Source organism: Micromys minutus (assembly GCF_963924665.1).
Source record: "Micromys minutus genome assembly, chromosome: 3".
NCBI classification, from domain to species: Eukaryota; Metazoa; Chordata; class Mammalia; order Rodentia; family Muridae; genus Micromys; species Micromys minutus.
Window position 1 is genome coordinate 91,565,471 of NC_137972.1, and position 27,114 is coordinate 91,592,584.

General features: G+C 47.2%; 1 protein-coding gene across 2 annotated transcripts in view; it reads left to right on the forward strand.

Moving 5' to 3' along the window:
• Positions 1–8,402: 8,402 nt before the first annotated feature.
• Positions 8,403–27,114, forward strand: part of PRKCE (protein kinase C epsilon) — a 465,526-nt gene continuing 446,814 nt past the window's right edge. For both annotated transcript variants that reach the window (XM_080914609.1, XM_080914608.1), the window contains exon 1: positions 8,403–8,774. In XM_080914609.1, the coding sequence (XP_080770735.1) occupies positions 8,427–8,774 (348 nt within the window). In that variant the 5' untranslated portion in view covers positions 8,403–8,426. The remainder of the gene's footprint in view (positions 8,775–27,114) is intronic.

Genomic DNA, 27,114 nt, shown 5'->3' on the forward strand with positions numbered 1-27,114 from the left:
GTCTGTGGTGTGCCGTGTGTGTGTGTGTGTGTGTGTGTGTGTGTGTGTGTGTGAGTGTGACTAAAAGCTGGGCATGATGGTGCATATCCAATCACACTCACACACACACAGCACACCACACACACACACACACACACACACGTACCTGGTAGCAGCATCTTGTAATTGTCTCTCACTTGTGATGGCATGTGCCTCCATACACAGTGGTCCTCCCTTTGACCCATCCCTGTAAAACAATAGTCTATACAGTATTATGTCTAGGTAAGAGGAAAGGAAGCTTCCACAGAGTGGGTAAGTCACACAGCTTTAATTGAGCTATAAAATGAAGCCCCCACCTACCACACTACCCTCTGATCCTTCATGTCAAACCACTGTTGTCTCTATACCAGTTATTTGTGCCCCTGACCCATGTGTCTGTGGATGTGTGCGTAGGGGGTGAGAGGGTCTGCTGCATTCTTGTATCGGATGTGTGGGTGAGCATCAGGCTTTGGAATTCTCTTAGGACAATGGCCCCTAGCATCCTCATCCTTTCTAAGCTCCTGGCTTAGCTGCCTCTTCCAACAATCCCCTCAGAGATAAGCAAAACCCTGTCCCTTGTCTACCCTGCTGGCCTGTCCTGAGACACTTTGCAGATGCTCAGCACAAGGTAACAGAGCCTCTGGAACCCTTTAGACTCTATTCTCCAATCCGTTCAGCATTGGCTGGAACTGTGGTGAACTGTGGGACTCAGCAGCAACTAAAAAGATGCCAGAGCAAATCTGGGCAAGTGAGAAGTGGGCTTCATTAGCTTGGCTCACGGGAAGCAGAAACCATTAGATACCAGTAGCGTCTGTGCCGATGTCCACCAGAGGGCGCCATGGGCTCACGGAGCCCGGCATGGCACAAAGGTGCTGACCAGAGAGGCGCTGCCCAGCCTTCCACTGATCTACTGACTGGATCACTCATTTGGACAAACAATGGAGAACCCACAAGATTTAGAACACCCCCTTTTCTTTTAAATGTTTCTGGAGCAAACGTTATCTAAAAATGCCCTTTTGTCTGACTCTTGTTATCCAAACTACTTAAAGAACCACATCAGTACCACTGTCTCACAAGAGTCATTGAATTCTTACAGTGCTCTCAAGACACCCGCCAGTTCCAGTCTCCAAAATGAGTCACGCTTGAGCCTCTGAACTTTTAAACTTTTTTGGGGGTGTGTGTTTAGCAGATTAAGGCAGAGGAGGTATGCGGAAGAAGGTGGTAGAGAGTTCTGGAAAGGGGATAGAGCTTCACAGAAACAGGACAGTGATGCTCGGCCCACGGAGGACCATGGCCTTGACCAAGGGAAGGTCTACTAGCAGTCCAGCTGCTGCAACAGAATGGGTGGGTTTAACCAGTTCTGGCAATGTTTTATGGTGCCTGATTCTTGTCAGTGATAAAGAGCAATATTCCCTGCCTTCGAGCCCTTGTAGATCCTTGAAAAGGCAGGTGAGACGGTAGCAATGGGTCAGCTAAACGTCCAGAGTGTGCCAGGGGCACGGAGCCAGCAGAAGCATCTGTTACACTGGTGCAGTGTCAAAAGCCACATGCCACATCGATGTAGCTAGAATTAGTCTGAGTGGAGATGCAGAAATACAGAGGTTAGGCCAGGCGTGGTAGTGCATGCCTTTGCTCAAAGTGTTTAGGATTTGGAGAACCTCTGTGAGTTCCAGGCCAGTCTGGTGTGCACAGAGTGCCGGGTACAGCATGGTGGAGCACAGGAAGATCCTGTCTTAAAACACACACACACAGACACACACACACACACACACACACACACACACTGGAAAGAGAGAGAGACAGACAGAGACAGAAAGAAATTTTTGGGTTTTAGCATTTTAATCACCAAAACAACACAAGAATTCCATCAATACCATTAATACCCTTTTGGAGTAAGTATATCATTATTATAATATGTTGCATATTTTATTAAAAGAATTATATCATACTAGTCTAAAGTCAGTTTAATTTAGAATAGACTAAGACAAGTCCGGATCTTGGATATGCAGAAATGTCACCACTAAGGAATTAAATGTAATTCACATTGTCATCATTAAAAGGTGTTGTATTGCTCCAGCATGACAATGCTCATTTTTTAAAATTTATTTTGCAGTAAATTGAACTAGATGGTTGGGACTAGGCCTATAGTTAGCATATTTTTTCCTTTCTGGCAAGTCAGTCAGCTTCTCTATGTCTCAGATGCCTCCTTTAATAACAATAAAGATAGCAAAGTACCTCACAAGGGTTCTCAGTTCTGTGCTGTGTGGATGCCTCCTGAGTTTGTCTTGGTTCCAGTGCAGTGTTGAGGGTTTTTGGTTCGTAGAATGTGATATGAAGGAAAGAGTAAATGAATGTGGAGTTCTTGTGAGGAGTAAGAGAGCATTGGTTCTAATAGGAGGTAGGATTCCCCATGTCACCCATGTTTTCTCTATGTCTCCTGGGGACCACCCAGTCTCAGACTTCCTGTGATCATTATGAGAACCACATCCCACCTCTTTATGACACTTGTCAGCTGGGCTATTTGCCCACCAAGGTGGATACTGTTCTGTAGCGATTGTCTGAGTGCAATGCCTGTCACACTCTCCAGGGCCACCCACTCCAGGGCACTGCCTGTGCAGATGGGGGAACTTCCCCGCACCCCTGCAGTCGGGTGAGAGGTGCCATGTTACTGGTTCTGGCTATAAACTAGTGAGCAACAGATAATTAGTTCTTTCCTAGCTATAACCAATTGCCTGCAGAAGACCACCCACACAGCCCTTGCTCTGGGCAGGCCTAGGTATGTCCAGTCAGCTCAGACACAGGAACAAGGGTGGTGCCCATGGTGCAGAGCTCCCACCAACATGCCATGTGCATTTTGTGGAGGTCTTGCCATCTGGGGAGTGCTGATCACATCAGAGCAGCCAGCATCTAAGTTAATCCCAACTAATGAAGGCTCTGTCCTGACTAATCAACAACTAACTGAACTAACTGGTCTAGCCATCTCCTTGGCTGAGTAGAAACTACCTAACAATTATTTTCCCCAGAGCACTCATCTTAGAAGAGTGTGTGTTGTCTCTATGTGGCATCCTATCGAGTGGGCTGTCATTCCGGGGAAGTGTAGAAAAGACACCGGGCCGTCACGGGGTGATCGTTGATCTACCCATCTCCTTGCAAGCGTGAGTGAATGTTGGCCTGAGTCACTGCAGCAGAGTTCAGAGCAGAGTCAGGGCCAAAGTAAGAAGCCATGGCAGGCCAGGTAAAAGCCAGTTCACAGAAAGGTGAGCCTGGGGCAGAGCTGGGAGTGCGCTGGGGGTGGATGGGAGCCGGTGGGGCTGGGTTACCGGGGCTGCGGATGACTTTCACCACTGTGCTGCTGGGTAGTTTATTCCCAGACCCAGGTAACTCAGTTCTTTTCAGCAGAGCCTGTGAGGGAGAGATGACAGACCCTCACCTGGGTGACCTTTTCAAGGCCCATTAAGTGACTATAAATGGCAACACTGGCACAACAGTGGGTGGGGACAGGCATTAACACGCCCCTTTAAGGTTCTGGCCCCTCCTTTCTCACTGCCACTAGCAACACCCACAGAAGGTTTCATTCTGGAATAGAGGGCAAACCATCCTCAGCACTGTACCCCCGTGGCACCCTGTTTTAAGGGGAGTCTGCTTGGGAGAAGTTACAGAAAAGAAAAAGACCCATTTGCTACCCTCCCCAGATCTCCCACTGCAGTTGGGCATTTAACCCAGGTCACCCTGAAACACTAGGTCACCCTGAAGTTATACCCCTGACAGCAAGCTGTTTTGAAAACAATTAATTCTCATAACTACTTCTCAACTACGGAGCGTTTAGTGTCTCTCTAGGAAGCAGTTCAAACACATCAGCACGGACCAAGTGTCTTTAACTCTTAGGTTCCCGCCCACCTCCTCTCCTGTTCCTACCTGCATAAACTAGGCTGAATAGCTCTTCCCATGTACCTCATGGTCTGTTCTCTTTGCTTCTATGTCTTTCCCTTTCTGCTGAAGTTCTGACTCAAAAGGCCTCCTAGTGATGCTTCCCTAAGGTCCCCCAGGCAACGGATGCTGCTCCTATTCTGGGAACTGTTGCCACACGGGTTGTAACCGCCGCCAGCAGCCTCTCTGCACTGGACCATTAGCCCATTCTTCATGGGCTCAAGCTCCATCATCTGTTACATTGTTACATCATTTTCTTCTTTCTCTCCTCTGCCCTTTCTCAAAGATTATGAAATAACCAGACTATTGTTACAATCCAAAGGGGATTTAACTCAATGTATACAGAGTTGCCTTCCTGTCCTTTATATTGTATACAAGGGCCAAGAGGAGGGCTAAGCACGCAGTAATTGTGATCAGAAGTGCATGTTCTAAGCCCTAGCTGGTAAAGACCTGTTTTCCTTCCCCCTGGAGTCTGAAGCAGGTTATTTTAGATCCACTTCTCCAGGTAAATTTAAGAGGGCTCCCTTATATGGAGCATAGATACTCATGCCGTTGAAGCCCAGCACTTGGGAGTCAGAGGCAAGAAGATCTCCGTGAGTTCAAGGTCAGGGTAGTCTACATAGTGAGTTCCAGGACAGCCAGAACTACATAGTGAGACCGGCTTGAAATCAGTGTGTGTGGGGAGAGGGCAGGGATTTTGACAAGCTGGTGGTCCACATATTCATGCAGCCTCTGGGGTGCTCGAATGTGGCTAAGGGAGGAAGCTGAGAGATTTAGGAACTAGGGTGTGATGAGCACAGTGTTTGCTTAGAGAACACCGGCTTCTCCCTTTTAATATGAACAATATCCAATACAATGCTGGCATTTTGTTTGGCCAAGTGTTTTGTATTCCCAGTGCAAAAGACCTGTAATTGAAAGACTAATACTGTTCACCGTGGAGAGTGGCCCCCTCATTGTGCACCTGCAGAGTCTCTTAAGAGGCAGGTGCTCACCTTCGCTCTCCCTGCCCCCTCTCCTTTTGAATTTCACCTTAACCAGGATGCCCAGTGATGTATTGGGAACTTGTGGCTTCTGTTTTAATGTAGCCACAGACCCTTATATTTTAAGTCTTTAATGCTTGCCTGGTGGAAGCAGGGTGTGGGAGGAGAGGGAGGGAGACAAACTAACTCAAAAGTTTAAATTTAACGTTTAATTCTAAATTTATTTTTTGTTTAGTATGCCAAAAGAAGGGATTTATGTCTATGATTTTCTATTCCAACTCTATTTGCACATCAGATAGGGCCCATCAGACAAAATTTGAGAGATGCTGAGGAATATCAACTAGTTAAGTTAGGATCTCTAACCTCAAGAAATCCCGGAACTTCCGGACAGGGTAGAGCAAGTGGAGCATTCCATTATGTGTAAAGCTTAATTCGAACCAATAGACCGGGCAAAGAAAAGTGTACTCTGTGAACTATTTAAAATAATCTAAAAGTGGCATGTTCTGTTCATCCTGGAAATTCATATTACCTTTTATTTTTAAAAGTATGACTTACATAACATTTTGTTTAATGAACTGTTTGGCGTTCTTTAAACTTAGAGTGTATCCCTACCGATTTTTAGTACTGGGCCTGCTTCCTGTCATTACCTTTACTGTATGTTCTTTGTTTTTTTGTATAGCTTATTTTTATTACTTATTTTTTTTTATTTTAAAGGTTTGATAGTGTGCATTAAGATCTTGCTAGTTACAATGAGCATAAAGCACATGTAAAACAGGATGTAACCTGGAATTAATCAGTTTTCTTGGTGTGTAAGGATTAAGCATAATGTTTTTCTTTCTTTCTTTCTTTTTTCTTGTTTTTCTTTTCTTGAACTTCATATAGTCTGTGAGTTGTTTCTGGGTGTTCAGAGCTTTTCGAGGTTAGTATCCAATGATCAGTGACTACATATTATGTCTGTTCTTTTGTGACTGGGTTATCTCACTACTACTGTATGTTCTTAAATGAAGTTTTAAAATTATTTTTTAAGTGCCAATGATCTTAAAACCACATCGTTCCCAAAGGTGCATTTTTATAAGCATTGGTATACCAAGTTATCCCATGCAACAAGACTGGCTCTGAGGAATATTAGTAAACTCCAGGGAGGGGGCGTGATTGCACGCTTAAACTTTGGGAGGAGACCTGCCTAAACTCAAACCTCTGAACCTCTTTTCTTGAAAGGGGTGGGGGTGGGCTGTGTCGTTCCTGGAGACTGCCTCCTCATCTTTAAACTACAAGGAATGATAACCCTTTTCCACAGAGGAAACAGTGAACAGGATGCGATTTGTACATTTTGGTCTACACTTATCAGTCACTCAGCTTTTCACCATCCCTTGGAACAGCTGGACTTGCCTTGGCACTCGGGTGAGGGCGGAGGTTTTCTTTTTCCATTCACACAGCGGGGGCAGCGGGACCAGCCCCTTCCCGGGCGAAGGCTGGAAGATCCCGCTGCGCGGCGCCCCGGGCCTGGCGCGCTCACCCCGGCCCTCCCAGGTTCCCAGTCCCCTGCCGCCCGCCTTCCCTGTCCCAGTCCCCGGCCGGGGAAATTCTTCCCCAGCAGCACCGGGCTTGCCTCACGTGACCAGCCGCAGTCGCTTCCAGAGAGTTTAAAGGTTACCGAGAAAATTAGCATGGATACAGCCACTGCCCCCCAGGAGGGCGCACCGGGCTTTCCCGCAGCCGGAACGCCCGTCGTCAGCGCGCGGACCGAGTCTTGTCCCCTTAAAGGGCACACGCGAGGTCCCGCACAAGCAGGAGGAGTCACTTTGAGAAATAAACAGACATTCGAACCAGGCCGGGCCGGGGTTCTCTTCCAGTTGTCAACAAGTTCCCGCAACCGGAGCAGGTCCGGGACAAACCCCCAGAGGGGAGAGTCTCCCCAAGGGGGGGAAAAAGAGGAAAATTAGGTTTCAAGACTCACACCCAGCAGAAGGGCTCAGCAGTCCGGGTGTCCCCTCCCCCATCGCGGCAATCCCGGGCAGAGGGATAAACAGGCCAGCTCTCCGCGGGCGGCTGGTGGCGGCCGCCGTCCCGGCGGAGTGGGGGAAGGTGTTTCGTCCTCTCAGACACTGCGGCCCCCTCCATGCCTCCGACCCCAGCTCTAAGTGCTAGTGCCGACCACCGCAGGGGGCGAGAGAGAAGCGCGGCCCGCCGCTCTCCGGGTCCAGACCCGACTCTCCCGGTGCAGATCCGAGGAGCACAGACTCGGCCTGCGACAGCCGCCCCCGCACTCCCCGCGCCGCCACACTCCGGAGTCCCGCGCGGCGTCCTCCCTCAGCTCCCCCGCTCGCCGCAGCCAACGGACCGGGCCGGCCCGCTCGCCGCTGTTTTCTGCCGGGCTCACTTTTCCCGTATTGCTCCCCCAACCGGCAAAACTTTCTATTTCCCCAAACAGTGTCTCGCGCGCGCGCGCGCGCGCGTGCACACACACACACACACACACACACACACACACACACACACACACACACACACTGACGTCTTTTGCGCATTTCCTGCATTAGAGGGAGGGAGAGTCGCTCGCACGGCGATCGAGGGAAGCAGCTCGCGGGCTGAGCGCTCTGGCGGACGGCGAGCCGGCGGCAGCCGAGAGCGCGGACGCGGGGAGCGCGGCGGGCCGGCGCCGGCGGGCGGGAGGAGGGGCCGCGCCGAGTCGCAGTCCCTGCCCGGCCGCCGCGCTGCGCACCGCCGGGTGCCGGCCTGCGCCCCGAACCCGAGTGGCGGCCACCTCTACCTCCCAAGCCCGCGCGGATGTGAGATCCGGGGCACCGGGCGCCTTGCGATCGCCGGCTGCGGCGCGGCTTTTTTGGCCCAGGAGGTGGCGGCCGGGCTGGCTGTGAGGCTTGTGGATTTTTAAAAAATTTGGCTCCGGGGAGGACCATTTCCTCTCGACATGCATCCCTCCGGATAGACTGCACATCCCTCAGTCCACCCTCCGCCCCGCGCCGTCCGAGGCTTTGGCGCTGGGTGGGCGAAGAGGATCCGGGTTGAAATCTGTGCCCCCGGTTCTCGTCCCCGCCCCGTCCCGCCGCCCCCTCCCCCTCCGGGAGTCGAAATTGCCCGGGGATTATGTTTCGGAAAGGTAGGTGAGCGCCGGGCGCGGCGCCTGCTTCTCCGCACACGGACCCGAAGAACCAGCGAGGCGGCGAGGCAGCCCCCGCGGCTTGCAGCGGAGGCGACAGCTCGTCTCCTCCCGTGGAGGTGCCGCCGGTGGTGGCGGGGGAGAGACTTGCTCCAAAAACGGACGTCTCCAGCTCTCCCCCCTCCCTGTTTTCCGTTAGGAATCCGGCGAGGAAATACATGCACTCGCTGCGAATCGCCGGCGCCAGGACGCAGCGCCACAAGGTGTAGTGAGTGAGTGGGGTGGGGCAAGAGGGGACCCAGGAGTCCCCCAGGCTCCAGGCGCGCCTGCTCCTGCTCTTCAATCCTGCCCTCGGGGCGGACGGAGTGACCCCCGCCCCGACCATGGTAGTGTTCAATGGCCTTCTTAAGATCAAAATCTGCGAGGCCGTGAGCTTGAAGCCCACAGCCTGGTCGCTGCGCCATGCGGTGGGACCCCGGCCACAGACGTTCCTTCTGGACCCCTACATTGCCCTTAACGTGGACGACTCGCGTATCGGCCAAACAGCCACCAAGCAGAAGACCAACAGTCCGGCCTGGAACGATGAGTTCGTCACTGATGTGTGTAATGGGCGCAAGATCGAGCTGGCCGTCTTTCACGATGCTCCTATCGGCTACGACGACTTCGTGGCCAACTGCACCATCCAGTTCGAGGAGCTGCTGCAGAATGGGAGCCGGCACTTCGAGGACTGGGTGAGTCCAGCTCCTTCACGTCCGGGAGGGAGTTCGGGGTCCCAGGGAAAGACTTGCTGCCTGAGCATTGGTCCTGGGGCCCTGGGCTGTTTTGTTTGTGTGTGCATAGACGTCTCAATTTTCTTGAAGAGACGCGTTTTATTTCGTAGGTGAAGAGACATATACATTAGGATAAGAAAGATGCAATTTGACAGATGGGCACTATCCCTTGTCCCCTCTGCGCCCTCCAACAGTGGGCAGTCCAGGGGCCTTGCAAATTGGGGGAGAACCCCAGGATGCAGGTGCATAGGTAGTGGAGGGAATCTGCAAGTGCGTCGAGTGACTGTGTGTGGGTGGGTCTCTCTGTCCTTGGAGAGACACGTGGAGCTCAGACTGGAGGGGTTTTGTGCCTCCTTGCTTTATTCTGGGTAGCCCATTGAGTGGCTTTATAAATCCTTCTGGTAGGAAGCCTCCTCATTCCTAAATCACTGTTTAGCTCATTTGCTGGTATACCAGAAGGTTCTCATCCTTCAGGTATCCCCTCTATAAGGTCCCAGAAACGTAACTCCAGCTTGCTTTGCCCATCTATTTAGAAGGCTGTATTTTCAAAAGGGTTCTTTTTGTGGTGATAGGAAGTCAAGACTTCGAGCCTTAAGATTCTATGCTTCCGGGCTTAGATTGTCACGATGTTTTAGGATCAAACACTATTTCTGAAATCGAGCTGTTAGCTGATTCCACTGTCACATATGAGGGAGTTTGAAGTAGGCCTGGCCAGTATACCTTAAACCATATGCATTCAACCTTGGCACCTGAGCAATCAGAGAAACCACCCCGCCCCCTCTCTTCTTGTGGGAACAGCGGTTAAATTAGGAAGTGAATATCTCCATCTTCAGGTTTGATACATGTTTCTATCTGGAGCAAGTGTTGCTATGGGTGAATATATTTTCAAGGTTCTTTGGTCTGCACGGAGAGCTGTCTGTGGTGCCTCAGGGAGAGTTGTGGGAGAATCTGCTGGAAGCACAGATAACTTCATGAATATCTTAGGGGTCAGAGGGTATGCATGCCCTTGATATATCACTTCGCCTCATGTTTTTCAACGTATATTTCAAGGACTTGGAGTTTTTTGGGGGGGAAATGGATGGGGGACATGCTCTATTTATGCTCCCGGCTATGGTAGAACCTTCTGGAAACCATGGTTACTAAAGAGGCTTTTAGGGCAGCCCTTGTAAGCCGCAGCTCAGCTCTAGGTGACCCATAGCTTCCACTTTTGACAGCAGGCGAACTTTAGGATCCTGACCTCAGCCTCCCTTTCCTTCCCCCCACTATCCTTTTACTGACGTTCACAGTGATGTTCAAAGGGACACAGAGGATTAACCAGCTTTACTGATAGAGTTCAGTGCTAAACATCTGTGTTTTTGCATAAAAGGGGGAAGAAAACTTTGACTAGAGTACAGAAAGGTGGGGCCTGTTGCAGGAAGGTCTAAGAGGGGAAAAGCAGTGGGCGGAGAGCAGAGAAGATGAACAGCAGGTCCCTGTTTTCCACAGCCATACACCAGTTGGAAGGATGCATCTGAGTCTGACAACACTGAACTGGGGGCTCCTCCAAACTCAGAGCAGAACAGGATGCTACTCTCCCTCCTCAGTTCTCCTAAGGAAGTGTGCAGCCAGAGCTCGTTGCTTGACAGCCATTCTCCAAGGTTCTCACATTTATGCTGGATTTGGCTCTGGACCAGATCTTCTAGTGCACAGGCAACATTTCCAGACAAGGACATTGAGTTCCAGAGAAGCTAAGTGGGTCCCCAAGGTCGCATGGCAAGCGCAGGTGGGTTGGAGGGTGAGCCCTCACCTCCCATGGCTCACAGTTTGCCCAGGAGGGACCAGTTTGTCTGGGCTCCCAGCTATTTATTAGCCCTGCAGATTCATATGCTGTGGCCCTGACATTTTTATTGTGTGTGATAACGTAAAATGCTTTCAAAATCATTATCTCTCCTGCCTTATAGCAAGTGTGAATTGGATGTGACAGGCATTGGGCAGATTAAAAACAAGACCGGGAGAAGCCCAAAGAATGACTCAAATGGTGGCGCTGATTCTGACTGAGGGACACTGTGTCTGTTCTCTGAAATGAACATGGGGACCCCAGCAACACAGCTGGCCAACCCGGAAAGGAGACAAGTCACAAAAGGGCCACCTTCCCCATGTCTCTCACCCAAGGACACGCACGCCATCATAGCTTTAGGTAGAATTTCCTGGGCTCAAACCCTAGTCCTCTCTTCCTGGAAGAAATGAGGAGGTATGACTCTGAAGCCCAGCCTGAAGTGAGGGATGTGGAGAGCGTGAAGCAGCGGCTCCTGTCTTTACTGTGGAACACTTCAGCCAGCTCTGTGCTCATCTGTCCACCGAGTTCCCCTTATGTGGTCAAATTCTACCAAGATTACCACTTTAACTAGCCCAGGGATAAAAAAAGAGGCAACAGGTTACTCTAAAGGGGCTTGCGTTTCTCTAGGGAAAGGAGAGCAGCCCATATATTCATATAGACATATGCATATACACATATATTAATACATATATACATGTACTTACATACACACATATATACATATATACATGTACTTACACACACACACACACACACACACACACACACACACACACAAGGTGATTTAGTTCCAAATGAGTGGTACTATACGTAGATTGGAAGTTCAAAGCCACAGTGTTCTAGAAGAGCCAGGAGAATCCAGGAAGTCTGCGTGGAAAGGACACGCACATGAGTGTAAACATGTAGGTAATGTCCAGAGATATCTGGCTGGACACAGCGTGCCAAGCTTGGACAACCCTGAAGAGAGTCACGGGATGGGTAAGCATGGCTGAGCTGAGGAGAAGGCTGAGCAAAGTTTCTTCAACTTAAGGCTTTTCATTTGAGTACTACCTGAGCTATCATTTAATAGTAAAGATAAACAAAACTGTTTCTTTTACTTTTTACTGGTCTGTTCTCAAGCCTCGCTTTTCTTTATGAGAATCGTAGGGTTGGAATAGATGGTTTTAGTTTTTCTTTGCTCACATTCAACGAAATATGGATGTAAAATATAAAGAAAGGGAGCTCATCCCAGCGCCGTTTAACATCATTTGGGATGTGCTGCTGAATCCTGACCGAGGTGGATTTTAGACTGTGCAAAGCTCAGGCTGAGGGAACTGTTTTCCTGACAATGAAAAGAAAGACATTTCGGGTTTTGACGTCAAAGGGAACTGTAGACAAAGCTCCAGGCAAACAGAAGGAAGGGTTTGAACTCTGTTTTTGGGTGTACGTAGGCATCACGTAGCGGAAGGTGCTAGGACTGTAGGACCTTGGCCTCCTGGCCCTGCCCCCTCGGAGCTGTGGATTCTGGGGTTTGGAATAATTGAGAGCGATCTGCATTTTTAATGGTCTGTCCTTGGGATTTGGGCCCCATTAACCTTGCTCTGAGAAATATAGCGAGAGTAGGAATTGTGACCAGAGGAAGGACTCTGGATTCTGTGAGGGCGAGGGGTTGATGTCAGAATGTCACTCTTTTTTGGTAGCCATCTTACCTTTTCTTTACTTCTTTATTTTTATTTACTTAGCATACATATTTATGTGCACTCTTGTGTGCGTGTGAGCACACTCAAGTGTGCATGTATTTATGGATAGATGTACGGAGGTCAGAGGACAACTTGCAGGAGTTATTTTTCTTTCACTCTGGTTGAACTTAGAGCTGGTTTAACAGCAGGTACCTTTACCAGCTGAGCCATCTCCTTGGCTCTCCACTTTATTTTTGGAGAATGTCTCCTCACTAGACTGGAAGCTTGTTTCCAGTGGTTTGACTAGCCAGCAAAACTATCTTGGAAAACAAGTATACTATGTTGGAAGACATCTTTAGTTTGTGCCACTTACTTGACTTATCTTGTCACTATGTATGTATGTATGCATGTTTGTATGCATGTATGCATGTATGTATGTATGCATATATGTATGTATGTATGCATGTATGCATGTATGCATGCATGTTTGCATGCATGTATGTATGCATGTATGCATGTATGCATGTATGTATATATGCGTGCATGCATGTATGTATGCATGCATGTATGTATGCATGTATGTATGCATGTATGCATGCATGTTTGTATGCATGTATGTATATATGTATGTATGCACGCATGTATGCATGTATGCATGTATGTATGTATGCATGTTTGTATGCATGTATGTATGCATGTATGTATGCATGTATGCATACATGTATGTATGCATGCATGCATGTATGTATATATGTATGCATGTATGTGTGTATGCATGTATGTATGCATGTATGTATGCGTGTATGCATGCATGTATGTGTGCATGCATGCATGTATGTATATATGTATGCATGTATGTGTGTATGCATGTATGTATGCATGCATGTATGTATGTATGCATGTATGTACTGATGTATTTAATTTGTTTATTTTGGTTTTCCATGACAGTTTATGTGTAGCCCTGGCTGTCTGGAACTCACTTTGTAGACCAGGCTGACTGTGAACTCAGATCTGCCTGCCTCTGTCTCCAGAGTGTTGGTGTTAAAGGTGTGCACTATCACAGGCAGCACAGGTGTATTTGTAATGATCTGCCTATGGCCGAGAGTCACCATCCTTTGAGAAGCCATTTTCCGGAGCTTCTGTCCTGATCTGCTTTCAGTGGCTGTGATAAGCCACTCTGACCAAAACCAAGTTGTAGTCCATCAACCAGGGAAGCCAAGGTAGGAACTCCAGGTGGGAGCTGAAGCAGGGACCATGGAGGAGCACTGCTTGCTGCCTTGTTTCCTCTAGTTCAGATTCAGCTGACTTCCTTCCTCCCTTTCTTTCTTTCTTTCTTTCCTTAATTGGATATATTTTTATTTACATTTCAAGTGTTATCCCCTTTCCCGGTTTCCCTTCTATTAAACCCCTACCCATCCCCTCCCCTGCTTCTATGAGGTGCTTCCCCACCCACCCTCTCCCACCCCCATGCCCTGACATTCCCCTACATTGGGACATCGAGCCTTGACAGGACCAAGGGCTTCTCCTCCCACTGATGCCCAACAAAGGCCATCCTCTGCTATACATGGAGCTGGAACCATGGTTCTGTCCATGTGTACCCTTTGGAGAATGGTTTAGTCCCTGGGCACTCTGGTTGGTTGGTATTGTTGTTTTTATGGGGTTGCAAACCTCTTCAGCAGCTGAGTTTCTTATATAACTCAGGACCACCTATCCAGGAGTGGCGCCACTCATGAGCTGTGCGTTCCTGTTTCAGTTGGCAATCATGAAAATATAGCACAGATATGCCACAGGCAAATCTGATGAAGAGGAGGCTCCTTCTTCCCAGGTCTGCCAAAACGACAACATCTGAACTATGACAGCTGCTGAGGGCCCATGCTGGGACCAGACAGCTTGGGTTTGACCTTTGGTGGACCATTTAACCTTTCTGAAATTTCATTTCTTTCTCTGTAAAAGGATGGTGGTAAAGTTATCTGTCTGAAATGGTTGTTGTGGGGAATTGAGTTTATACACGAAGTGCACTTGGACCAATGCCTGGCCCTTAATGTCGGTTCAAAGAATGTTTAATAGTTGCCCTGTTATATCCCCCAGCCCTGGAAAGGGTAGGCCACTGGATTGGCTCTGTCTTGGTCAACAAAAATCACTTAGGGGATGTAACCCTTAGCACATTGTCCTGGGTGGATCCTGGGGACATTGCCCTGTTAAACAGGCCTCCTCCTGAGCCTCCACCCTCCTGATGGGGTCCTTGTGCAGGACATATCTCTATCTTCTTAAGGCATTTCTGAAAATTTCAGCATTTAAAATTTTTTTTGACAGAATAAAGTAGAAAGGCTCTACAAAGCAGACATGGGTAGGCTGGGAATTGTTCATCCAAGATTCCTTCCCCGGTCCTACAGTCCTTACCTTCGAATCCAGCATTGCTCCCCTTGGGATATAATTGAGAAGAGAGCTGTCTGGTTATCTTATAAATTCTCCTTGGTCTAGGGCTAGCACATCCAAACTTCTGCTTCATGGCAGGTCAAGAATTATCTGTGTTCTTTCCAACCACCTCCCTCTTACACACACACACACACACACACACACACACACACACACACACACATGTACAACACCTAGCCAATGAGGTGAATAGTTGAGACTCAGTCCTTGGAACCCCAAAGTTCTGTGTGTCCCAGACACTCACCGGTTAGAACTTTAGACATGTGACTTAAGCCCCAGATACCTGTTTCTTGGTATGTAAAATGGAAAAATGATCATTCTTACCTCTCAAGGTTGTGTGAATAAGTAAGGGAGCCGTATGAAGCTCTTGGCAAAGGATTTGGCCACATTACATTTCAGCAATTTTGTTAATATCTTAAGAGCCCTGTGTAGATGTTCATAGATTTAGCATCTTAAGAACAGATGGCCCAGGGAAAGATATTTTTCTCCTTGTTTTATGAATATGTTTTTTTGTGAAAAGCCTTTGATAGTCTAAAAATAAATTTAATTTACTTATGCTTAACAGATTTCTTTTATTAATTCTTTGAGAATTATAGAATTACAGATACACAATATATTTCAATTATATTCCTCTTCATAACATCTCCCAGATGTAATGCCCCTTTCTTTACCCACCCAACTTTGTGCCCTCATTTTTCAAGAATCATCAACTATAATCTCTACTGCCCATATGCTCTTAAACGTGTGAGCATTCACTGCAGGGTGGTCACCAAGTCAGTGGCCACAACCCTAAAACACCCGACTCTCCAACCCCAGCATCTGTCAATCACCAACTGCTCCTCAGCATCTGAAAGCGATTCAGTTATGTGTTATCAGATTGCTTTGGAAGCCTGAGGAATTATGGCCATTTTATACAAGGTGTTATTACTTATGGAAGCCAATTGTGATTAGAAATAGGAGTATTTAGAAGCTGGTGTTTGGTTTGACTGTATCAGCTTTATTTGGTTTGGTGGATTTAAACACATTTTCAACACTGTTAACTTTACATTCTTGACTCCAAGCCATACCAAACTTGCAACTCCAGAATGTATGTATGCCTTTCTTATCTTCAGTGACACTTGATAGTGTGTGGTGCATCTAAAAAAATCAATACATATGGTGCTGTATGTCCAGCGCCCACACCAGTCTAAGCTAGTTTTCCTCAGCTCATGTCATGTCAGCTCTACCTTTTGAGATTGAGGCCAGCAACCAGGCCACGCCTCCTTGACGCCTTCTACTATGTGCAGTCCTTAGCCGCCACTGCCATGTCTGCCGTAAGAAGAGATCCCAAGTGTCACCATTTCCATGTCCCTCTGGGGCCCAAGTCACTTAGGCAGTGTCTGGATTATCTCAACAGCCCACTAATTGGTTCCCCCTTGCCTGAACTTTGTCAAAAAATCCCTCAGGGAAAAAAGATTAAAAAAAAAAAAAATTCCTTCCCGTACGACAGCACAGGCAGCAGTCTGGACCTTCCTGCCCTGTTACCTACTGCTCTTCACCTTGATTACGAGTCTGCGGTCGTAAGGGCCCACGGTCCACCTTAGACAGACTCTCTCTGCCTTCATCTTTGGAGAATAAGAAAGAGCCTTGAGATGCAAACATTTATTCATGTGTTATATTCCCAGGAAAGCTATCATTGGTGGGGCTATCCAAAATGTCATTGTCTCTCAAGACTGATGCTTTTGTTTTATCATGTAATTACTGCTTTGCATCTGAGCTTTACTATGTAGCTTGGGCTGATCAGAAGCCCTCAGTCCCCTGGCTTCAACCTTCCAGGTACCAGGATGGCAGTCACCACACCTGCTTTTCCAGGATGTTTTATTTATGTAGCTTTAAATGTTTGTCCATTTTTATGTACACACAAAATAATGGGCTTTATTGTGACAATTTTTAAATGCATATGTCATGCTGCTATGGTTGTAGTCTTCTTCCTATGTGCATTGTATACACTTTTGACATGGTTTCCTTTTTCCTTAACAGCCACCCGTGTCTCCTACACTCTGTTTTCTTATTCATCCTGTCTAACATTAAGACAGAGGTTCTGTAACTACAGCTTTCATTCATCTCTGTCTTCTCAGCAAGCTAAGCAGAGCCGAGCGTACTGTTGAGTGTGTGAGTGAGCGTCAGCAGAGAGAAGCGTCTTGTCCTCTACCGGCCACGGCACAGCACAGTGGGAGAAGCTGTGGTCAGTCAGCCGGTGTGTGTGGCACTGTGCCGCTCCTAGGCAATGTGGAGGTGCGATACAGGTTTCGGAAGACTAGAACGGCAAGCATTTGTGTTGATTTCTTTTTTCATATCCTGTTTTATTATTTGAGAATTTCACACACACCTACCATGTCTCTCTTGTTCCCCACCCGCCCCCCCCCTTATCAAGTTTATCTCCTATTCCCTCTCCTCCAAGTATCCTCCCACCGAAGCCACTCCTCTTCCAATTTCTTGTTTCTGTTTATAAACTCTCTGAGTCCACTTAGGCTGCCGATGTGTGCAAGGCTAGAGACGAGTCTAAGAAGATAGGTAACTGGCTGGCTGCATCATGCGGGGAACCGACTCTCCCCCTCCAGCAGATGTCAATCATCTCAGCTAGGGGTGGGACTTCACAAGCCCCTCCCCACCAATTCCAGGCTCTTGTCTGGCTTGATCACTGGTCCCATCTGTATAGTCATAGCCAGTGTAAGTTCACGGCTGCTCCACCCTGGCGTGTCTGGCAAGCACGGCTTTGCTGTAGGTATCTACTCCGTACTCCATTTGCTTCATAATAGTCCTCGAGGCTTGCTGGAAGACGGTGTGATACAGATACCCATTTAGAGCCGAGTGCTCCTCAGGCTGGAGTTGTCTGTCCTGTTGGAGCTCTCTTCATTCTCCCATCTCTATCTCCTGCAAACGGAAGGGTCTCTGATGAGGGTTCAGAGATGCACCCATTTGTGGGTTTGTACAGTTGAAATCGGGGAGGAAGGAAAGACTATTTTATGGAAGATTCTGACAGGAGACTGCTCTGTTATTTCCACAGGTCAATATGCACTCTACCAAAGACTTTCTATGAAGTCTGAAGTTACTAGAAAGTGGGAGTTGTGCACCCTCTGGGTCCCCGGGGCCCATGCAAGGGTCTGTGGTGAAAGGAAACACAGAAATGTCACTTGTCCCTGTTTACAGAATTTAAAATCAACTTTCAATTCTTTACTGGGGTGTTAGCTACAAACAAAATAAAACAAAAATCCCTTATAATTGGCAGCAACAAGACATGAAATCTGCAGCACCAGCCCCTGAACTCATGGAGCCGGTTGAAGCAAGTACCCGCGCCGCTTCCGGGGGGCTTCACAGCGGCTAAGACTCCAGAACAGAACCGCTCTGTTTTACATAAATAAAAGCTTCACTTGGCAAAACACATTTCTCCCTGAGTTCCTCTGGGTATAGATGGGCTTGTTAAGTAATTACAGTCTATTATAATGTTAATCAGCCAGGCTGCACCTGGTTGAAATGTAGTTTTCTGACAGAAAGCATGTCAAGTGGCCCAAAGTCTCTTGCGGGTTGAGAGGCCTAAGAGGACAGGAATGGGCTGTGTCTTTGTAACTCATCCACACCCAAACAAAGTAGAAAGTCCAGAGGGAACAGGCTGGACTCAGACCTGCCCTGAAGAGAAATTCAAGCCTGTCACCAAGCCCCAGCAATGCTCTGCCCTGCAGCCTCCAGCCCTCCCCATCCTCACCTCCCCATCCTTCACCTTGAAGTTCTGGAGGTCAGTTGTAAGCCAGCTGTGGTGCTCCTGCCTGTAACCCTAGCCAATTTGGAAGTGGAGAAGGGAGGGGGCATCTTTATTTGGTAGCATAGGAGTACAATCTCTGAGCTCGTATCTGGCCAGTGTTTAAGACCAAAGATGAAACCAACTTAAGAAGGAATTGGAAAAAATACAGTGGGCAAATCTAGAATTTATTGTTGGGGTGCAGGGAGTATGCTTGGCTTTTACCCACATCCACCTTGTATAGAGCTGTCGGGTTGTTTTTCGGACAGTAGTCTCCCGTCTTGCCAGCCCTCTTCCGGGGCAGATGGAAATGTCTTGTGAATGGGATGTGTCTTTTCTCACCCATCTGATGGCTCTCCAGAGTGTGAGCTGCTCAGGAAGTCTGGGAAGCCCACTCACCAGTTAGTAGAGAGATGGAGAGGCTCCTGTTCCAGGTCTGTCTTGTAGGAGCTCCATCTGCCCATTCTCCAATCCGCCGGGCTCAGGTTGTGTGCTCGGAGATGCTCACCCACCCAGCAGAGAGGAGGCTGGTGTGCCGCACAGAAGTTGCTGAGTAGTGGCCCGGGTGGAGTCGTCATTTATTATGCTGGCCTTCCTTTCATCCATTCAGCGGATGTTTATTGAATGCCTTCTGTGCCTGGCACCATGTCCGGTGAGCAAATAGCCTAGTAGGCGACACTATGTTTATCAAGGAGGATCAGAACTACATTGGTGTGTAAGCTCACGATGGAGAGGCCAAGCTTGGCACAATCTTTGAGAGTGTGGCTGGTAAGACACCTGCGGCACAGCCACTCCACTCCATACCTAAGACAATAGTGCGCATAGCCTGATGCTCTTTGGAGTCCTGCTGACAACTGCCTTGACTGGCATTTTGGGCTTTGGCTATGCTCAACTTACCCCTCCATGATATCCTGTCTCGTTTGTTTCCCCAAAGTTGCTTACTCTGGGAAATTGTCCGGTTTTCTTTTTCCTTTTTCTTTTGCCTCAATCTTTTCCCATTGTTGAAAGACTTTTCATAGCTTGCTTCTCTCCCTAAAGTTCAGGGACCACATAAAGGAAGTTTAGTTTTAAAATGATCTCTTTTTGTGTGTTACTGAGTCATAGAAGTGTTAGGTGTATTCTTAAACAACAACAACAAAACAGACAAGCAAACAAAAACCAGGAAGCAAGAAGTTCTAGATCGTAAGATCTAGGACTCTGTGCCTTTGCTGTTTGTATTGACGGTTGATTCAGTCATTTTAGTTGGCTTAGAGACTCATCCATTATGGCCCATACCAGCAACCAGTGTCTGTTGGACTGTCTTTTAAAGGATAGGAGCCATATGATGTTTTCAGACCTTTGGGATCAAGGAGGCTGAGAAATGTTACAAAGTCAAATGCACCTTAGTGTAGCAGAAATGGAAGCATTCCAGGGCTGGGACATGAGATCGCTCAGTTAAGTGCTTGCCGTGAGAGCATCAGAATCTATTTGCTCCACTAGGTCCAGTGTAAAATGCTGGGCTTGGCAGTGCATGCCTATAGTCTCAGGGCTGGGGAGGTGGAGACAGGAAGTCCCTAAAACTTGAAATCCTGCAAGTCTAACGAGTGAGTTCCAGTTCAGTGACAGACCCTGTCTGGAAATAGAAAGTCTAGAGCACTTGAGGAAGACTCAGCATCAACCTCTGACCTACATACATTCACACACTCACAAACACACACATACACACACACACGCACACACATGCACTTACACACACATACATATACACAGATGATGACCCCCAAAGCAAAGAGACTTATTCACCTCTGCATAGCGAGACATTTCCCAGATGAATTTTATCATAAATACTAGTATTTTTGAAACATCAAGAACTAGTGTTTGGTGGCTCTCTCTCTCTCTCTCCCTCTCTCTCCCTCCCTTCCTCCCTCCCTCTCTCTCTCTCTCTCTCTCTCTCTCTCTCTCTCTCTCTCTCTCTCTCTCTGTGTGTGTGTGTGTATTATATTAGATACAAGGAAAAGTGAATCATTCTCAAGTGAACCACTTGGAAAATCAAAATTAACATTCTTCTGTGAAATAGTGAGTTTGAACAAGTAAGGGGGACTCATGGGGAAGGAGATGATGTGGGAGCTGCTAATTGGCAGAGGCTTGTGAGAAACCTTTAAAGGATCTAGCCACAGGCAGTGGGGGGTGGAAGACGCGTAGGTTTCTAAGCAACCATGATTCCCAGGCCAGAGCTGCGCAGATTGGCCATTGGCTCAAATGCTTTGCCTAGTGTTACTCAATCAAAACTTATGCTAGAACTCACATCCAGGACCAGGGTTAGGAGCTTAGCTCAGTGGTAGAGTGCTTGCCTAGCATGGGAGAGGCCCTGGGTTTAATCATCAACACCACACATCTAGGACTAACTGACTCCACAGCTCATACATATTCCAGTCTTCAGATTCATGAACTTGAACCAGCCAATGCTCAGTTTCATAAAGAATGTCTAATTGATAGAGGACCGTGTTGTATCCCAATTAGGTCTTCAAAAAGCTAAGAAAAATAAATAAATAATAAATAAATAAACAAATAAATAAATAATGAATAAATAAAAGAGCCGAGACTACACGTGGGGGACTGAGGTCAGCCGTCACACTAGATTTCTTAATAGCTAAGAGTTTGATGTAGAGTAGGGGACTTGATTCAACCTCTGACCTCTGGAAAAGTTTCCAGATCACTCGAAGTAGGCAGTGCATACTTACTGAGTAGCTGCCTGGCTAGATGTCCAAACAAACAGATGACTACACTCATTCTGTCCCGTTTCTACCTCAGTGTTGTCCGTGAATGCGTGTTTTATATTTAATGTGTGTTTCCACTGCAATCTTACTTTAATCTCAACCGAACCCCCTCCCAAAGCTCAAAATGTTAATATTTACTTGTCTTCTGACAGAGAAGAGGCAGAACACACCTAAATATTTCTCTTACACTGCTGTGTCTTCACCTGAGCATCACCGCCTTAGCTGCTGTGCCTAGGGTGGTCACTGAGGTTTGAAGCTCCCCCCTCACCCCCGTTGTAGTTTAGGTGTTTATCTCATTTCTCAAGTTTGAAACACCTGGGTCTCTTATACAAACCCAAACTCTGTTACAATACACAGTGATTCTTCAGTTATTCTGGCCTAAATTTGGGCAGTGCACAAAGATGCTTCATTTGGAAAGTAAGACTTTGCTTTAGACCACAGTGTTGGAGTTTCTAAGGAGTAAATAGTTGAACAGAGGGGTGGTCAGTCATGTTTCTAAGCCCTGCACATGGGAAGCTGAGGTAGGAATTTTGCTGCAAGTTTTAAGCCAGTCTGGGCTATAGGGCAAATTATCTCAATAAAGAAACAAGCAAATAAAATAAAATACCATGGTGAAATCTGTTGCTTATGTGCTAAGCTAAATAGTTAAAAATACAAAACTAAGTAAAAAAAAAAAAAAAAAAAAACAAGAACAAACAAGTCAATAAACAGCAGCCAAGCACTCGCCTACAAAACAGACATTTGACTTTTAGTTAGCTGTTAAGATAATCTCTAAGACTTGGCCTTCACTCCAGATAATTGCCTGTGAAGAAGGGACATGCATGTGACAAATTGCTCTTCTGACAGCCATTGATGATTCTTCTCAGACATTAGCTTTTTTCTCCTTGTTAACCATTTGAAGTCCTTTCCTTACTTCCAGGTATTCAGCGTTTACCAGGACTAGGAGGCTGGAACAGGGGTGCTGAAGTAGGGCTTCTGGAATAGAGGGTCTGGAGCAGGGGTTCTGGAGCAGGGGTTCTGGAGTAGGGAGGTCTGGAATAAGAACCCTGTACTGTTTTTGCTGAGTGGAGGAAGTTCATTTAATGTCTTGAAACTTTTATTTGTTAATTCATAGAAAGTGCTAATAATTGTCCTCTTAGTCATCACTATTGTAGTGAGAATTAAAGCAGATAAAATTGCATTAAAGAACCTGGACATGTAAGAAATGCTCCTGTGCCTGCCCTACTGATGAGCAGCTGGGTTTAACCTATCTTTTTGCCTCATAAATATTAAGCAAGCACTCCGTCACCAAGCTACAACTGCGACGCCTGTATTCTGAAGAAGTTAAGAACAATTTGTGGTAGTTAGCATTGTCAAACTTCTGGACATACCTGTAAGGGAGTTTCTAGATTAGCCTAATTGGAATGGGAAGATCTACACATAGGCAGCACTGTCTCAGGAGCTGCAGTCCCAGACAGAATAAAACAGGACAGAATGAACTAAGGACCAGCATTCCTTTCTCTGCTTCCTCACTGCAAATGCAATGTGACCAGTTGCCTAGGTTCCAGCCAGCATGGCGTCTCTACCTTGATGACTGTTTTCAAACGGTGGGCCAAAATAAACCCTTCCCTTCTTAAGCTGTTTTTGTCAGGTATTTTCTGGTAGCCATAAGCTCCTTCGTCTCCTTTGCTCCCCTAAAATATGCATCTTTTTTCTTGGGGCTATGCAGAGCCCAGATTCCGGATGAAATACAGGATGCCCAGATAATTTGAGTTTCAGATAAACAGCAAATACTATTTTTAAAAACCAAAAAAAAAAAAAAAAAAAAAATTATCCAAAATATTACATGTGACATACTTATATCAAAAAAGTATCTGTTGTTTGCCTGTAAATAAACTATACCGGGGGGGGGGGCTTCTAATTTTACAGTAGGTCTATCTGTGCTCCCTACATCTCTGATTATTATGCATGACCTTGAGCAGGAATGGCTTGTCATGCTTGCCATCTTGTCTCTCTGAGGAAAAAGAAGAGACATTTTGTTAAGACAATTGTAGCAGTAATCAGAATTAAGAGATGCTTTTGATAGGCAGCTTCTTTCCACAGCCCATAAAATTGCAGTGGTCACCTCTGTCTAAAAGATGCATATCGGTTACTTTTCTTGTGGTTATGAAAAAACATCTGACCAAAGCAACTGTCTTGGTTACATTTTCTATTGCTGTGTTAAAGTGCCCTGACAAGAGTTACTTAAAGGAGGAAGGGTTTATTTGGTTCATAGTTACAGTTACAGTCCATCAGTGCAAGAGGTGAGGATGTCAAGACCGCATGGATGGCTAGCTGGAGAGTGTCCACAGTCAAGATCAGAGAGCTCTGAATTGATGCCTGTGCTCAGCTCTCTTTCTGCTTGTCTTCAAGTTCAGGCCCCCATATTCAGGGTCTTCCTACCTCAAGGGACGTAAGATAATCACCATAGACCCACAAGCAGGCTAACCTGACCCAGACAATCCTAAGTCAAGACTGTTTTCCCAGGTGATTGTAGACTGTGTCAAGTTGGTAATGGAAACTAACCATCACAGCAGCTTGAGGAAGAAAGGTTTAAGCTGGCTCATCCTTTGAGGGTCAAATCCAACATGGTGGCTAGAGCATGCTGCAGCTGGTCACATTGTGTCTGAGGTCAGGAGGTAGAGAGATGAATGTTCAAGGCCACTTCACCTTTTGTTTTTATGTACTCTGGGATCCTATGGTACCTCCACAGTCAGTGTGTCTTCAGAAACTCCCTCACAGGTGTGCTTAGGTTTGTCCTGGATGAGTCTAGATCCTGTCAAATTGATAACAGATACAGCCATCCCAAGGTGGAAGGTTGGGTTCATGCAACATCCTGTCGTCTGCGACAGGACCCCACACCTCTCCTCCTCCCAGTGACTGCCAGGACTCTGCTGCACAAAGGTACACAATGCCTGCTCATGCTGACCTGACTGTTAGTTTAGAAAGATCTTATTTGGGCTCAGGAGACCTGGAGAAGCTTTGGAGTTACTGTATATTTGTCAGTTTACTTCTAAGGGATTTGTGTGAGGTCCGTAGGGCAGGGGGTAGCCTCCTCCCAGCCTGGATAACAGGCCCCATTATCTTCACCTAGTTAGCCCTCCAGGGCCTGTGGGGATACACCCACCTTTCTTTCCTTCTCTGCCCTGTGGCTCCCTTGACTTCGCAGGCAGGAACCTTCCTGATGAAGCCATGGCTTTGCTCTCTACAACCCTAGTCCTTGCACACCCACCTCAACCTTCCTCTCTCTGGGCAGCTCCTGGCTCCAGGACTTTGCAGCTATGGTAGTGTCTCCACTGCCTGCCTCTGTTTGGAGCCCTTGGTGTCAGGCGGGTTATGGTGGGTGTTTCCTGTCTGTCGTCCAGCAGAGGCAGGAAGGAGTTCTAACAGGAAGAGTCCTGCTTGTGGTACCACAGCTTGAAGACTGCCTTGTGCACAGTATTGGGTTGGTTAGATAGAAATTTAACATAAGCTACTTAAGCAGTGCGCGCTCTTCAGTTATTTGTGCTGGAGTAGCTTCCTTCCTTCCAGAAGAAATTAGAATGTGATACTGAAATCACATCTTCAAAGCTTGTGCGCACACACACTCTTTAAAATGTGAAGAGGCAAGGAAAAGTATTTTTACTTTGAGGTGGTTTTCAACCATTGATTCACAATCTAGCATCACCTTTAAAGTTGCAACTATAATAATAACATTACTGTCTTCTGTGCCGAGGACAGCACCCAGGGATTCATGTACGCTAGCAAATGCCTTACAAATGGCCTACACCCAGCCCTGCCGTTACTTATTAAGGCTGTATTTGGTTGATAAGCAATGCAAAAAAAAAAAAAAAAAATCAAGCAGAAGGCACACAGCATCACAATTTTCTCTGTTGTTGTTATTAATGGGTATGTGTTTTAAGACTTAAATGTTTGAAGGGTGCAGAGGGGCCGGATGTTGAAGCAGGTAATACCATAGTTAGCACAGTGCCGGGACTTGTGTTAGAGCGACGTGGGCTCAGTCTGCTCCCCTCCCTGTCCGCGAACGCAGCTCGGTCTATGACTGATGGACCGATTGCATAACCTCTTTTATTTCTTCATCTGTAGCACAGAGCCTGCAATATCTAAGTGCGCTGTTTGGAATAAATAGCATAGTGTATACACAGTGCTTAAGCACGCTTGTCGGATGATAAGCACACAGAAACGTTGGTTATTAGATCTCCGTTGTGACATGCGAATCACGACGGCTGTGGTTTGGGACCGATTATGCTGTTAAGGAGGCGGCTTGATTGAATTCTGTGTGTCTGACCATTGTGTGATTTGAGGGGTTGCTTCCCTCTAAGGGCTACTTCTTAGACAGATGGTCGTCCTCATTGTAAAGACTTACGTAGGAAGTGGCTGTGGTTTGCCGAGTTTGTGTTTGCTGCCTGCTTCCAAGCATTTCTCGGCCGGTGTATAATCACAGTTCACAGCTAGCTTCTTTATTTTTCATCAGCCTAACGCTGCTGCTGAGCTCTGTGACCTTAGGGAAGAAACTTAACCTCTCTGGGCTTAGAGGTCTTTGAATTTGAAGTGAGACAGTCATATTGGGTCTAGACAGGGTTGGAGACCCTTAAAAAAGAAAATGTGTCACACACGTCTAATTTCTAAGGAGGATCACTTTGGGGATTGGGGAAGGAATGTTTCTTTATCTGCGGCATGTCAGTGAGGTGGAGGTGAGATGCTGTCTCTTGGCAGGCACCAGACTCAGTCTCACCTCCCATGTTCTTCAGTATTGACGTTTCTTAGCCAAACTGTCTGCATCACTCTTAACATGACTGGGGTGAAGGTTGAAGATTTGCTTCTAGCACACTGGCGCTGTAGAGGCGCCACCCCGCCTGCAGGGGAGCACGGGTCTCGGCCTCCTTATCCCTACGTGGTTCTTTAAGAGTTTCTCTTTATCATTGCTTATCATGACTGTGTGCAGACGCCTCACAGCGACTATTTCAGGGGAAAGGGGGAGGAAGACTGATTAAGGCAAGGTTCTGAAACCAGCAGGGAGGAGGGAGCGGAGTCACGTGGATGTCCCCTACGGAGGGGAATCTGCAGCCCTGGCTTGGGCTGAGGAAGCCTCTAGTGCATAGAGGGCAAGTTAGGCCCCCCATGAAGGGGATTTACAGCTCAGCCCTTGGCCCTGCCTGGGTGTGGGCCAGCCTCATCTTTGTGCTGGGTCCTGCTCTGTCCTGCCAGAGGACTGGCACAATGGGGACCCCCCCATAATGGGTTGTTGTGTCCCCCAATTGAAAAGACTGGTACATCATCAGTCACAGGGAAAGCAAGATGTGGGTAGAAGTACCCCTCGGCAAGCAGAATCTTCAACACTTTAGGTGCTTGTAACAGAGACTACCAATTCCATTTTTAGTATCGGGACACGTGGGTGGGTGCGTGCGTGTGTACGTGTGCGTGTGATACTAACGAAAGTAAATATTCAGATGCATTTTGTCTTTGCTGGCCAGAGAGGTAGCCTTCCTCACAGTAAGGTTGACATGGTTTTCTTTGATGGGATCTGGATTTTAGGGAAGGCAGCGTTTGTTTGCTCCTTTTCAAATTTCATCTTTCTTTCCTCTCTCTCCTTCTTTTCGTGCTATCACTCTTCCCCGGGGCTTGAACTCAGTCACTCAGAGACATTCCAGCTCTAGTGAAAATGAATCTGACATGGCATCTTTAAGTCTGCAGGGAGAACGCTTCTAAGATACTCACAAGCACTGAAGGACTGACCTAATCCTGATGCCTTGTATGCAGAGAAATATTAGTTTCTAAAACCTGGGGGTGGCTTTGTTTTGTTTTGTTTTTTGGTTTTGCATGTATATGCTTGTATGTGTTC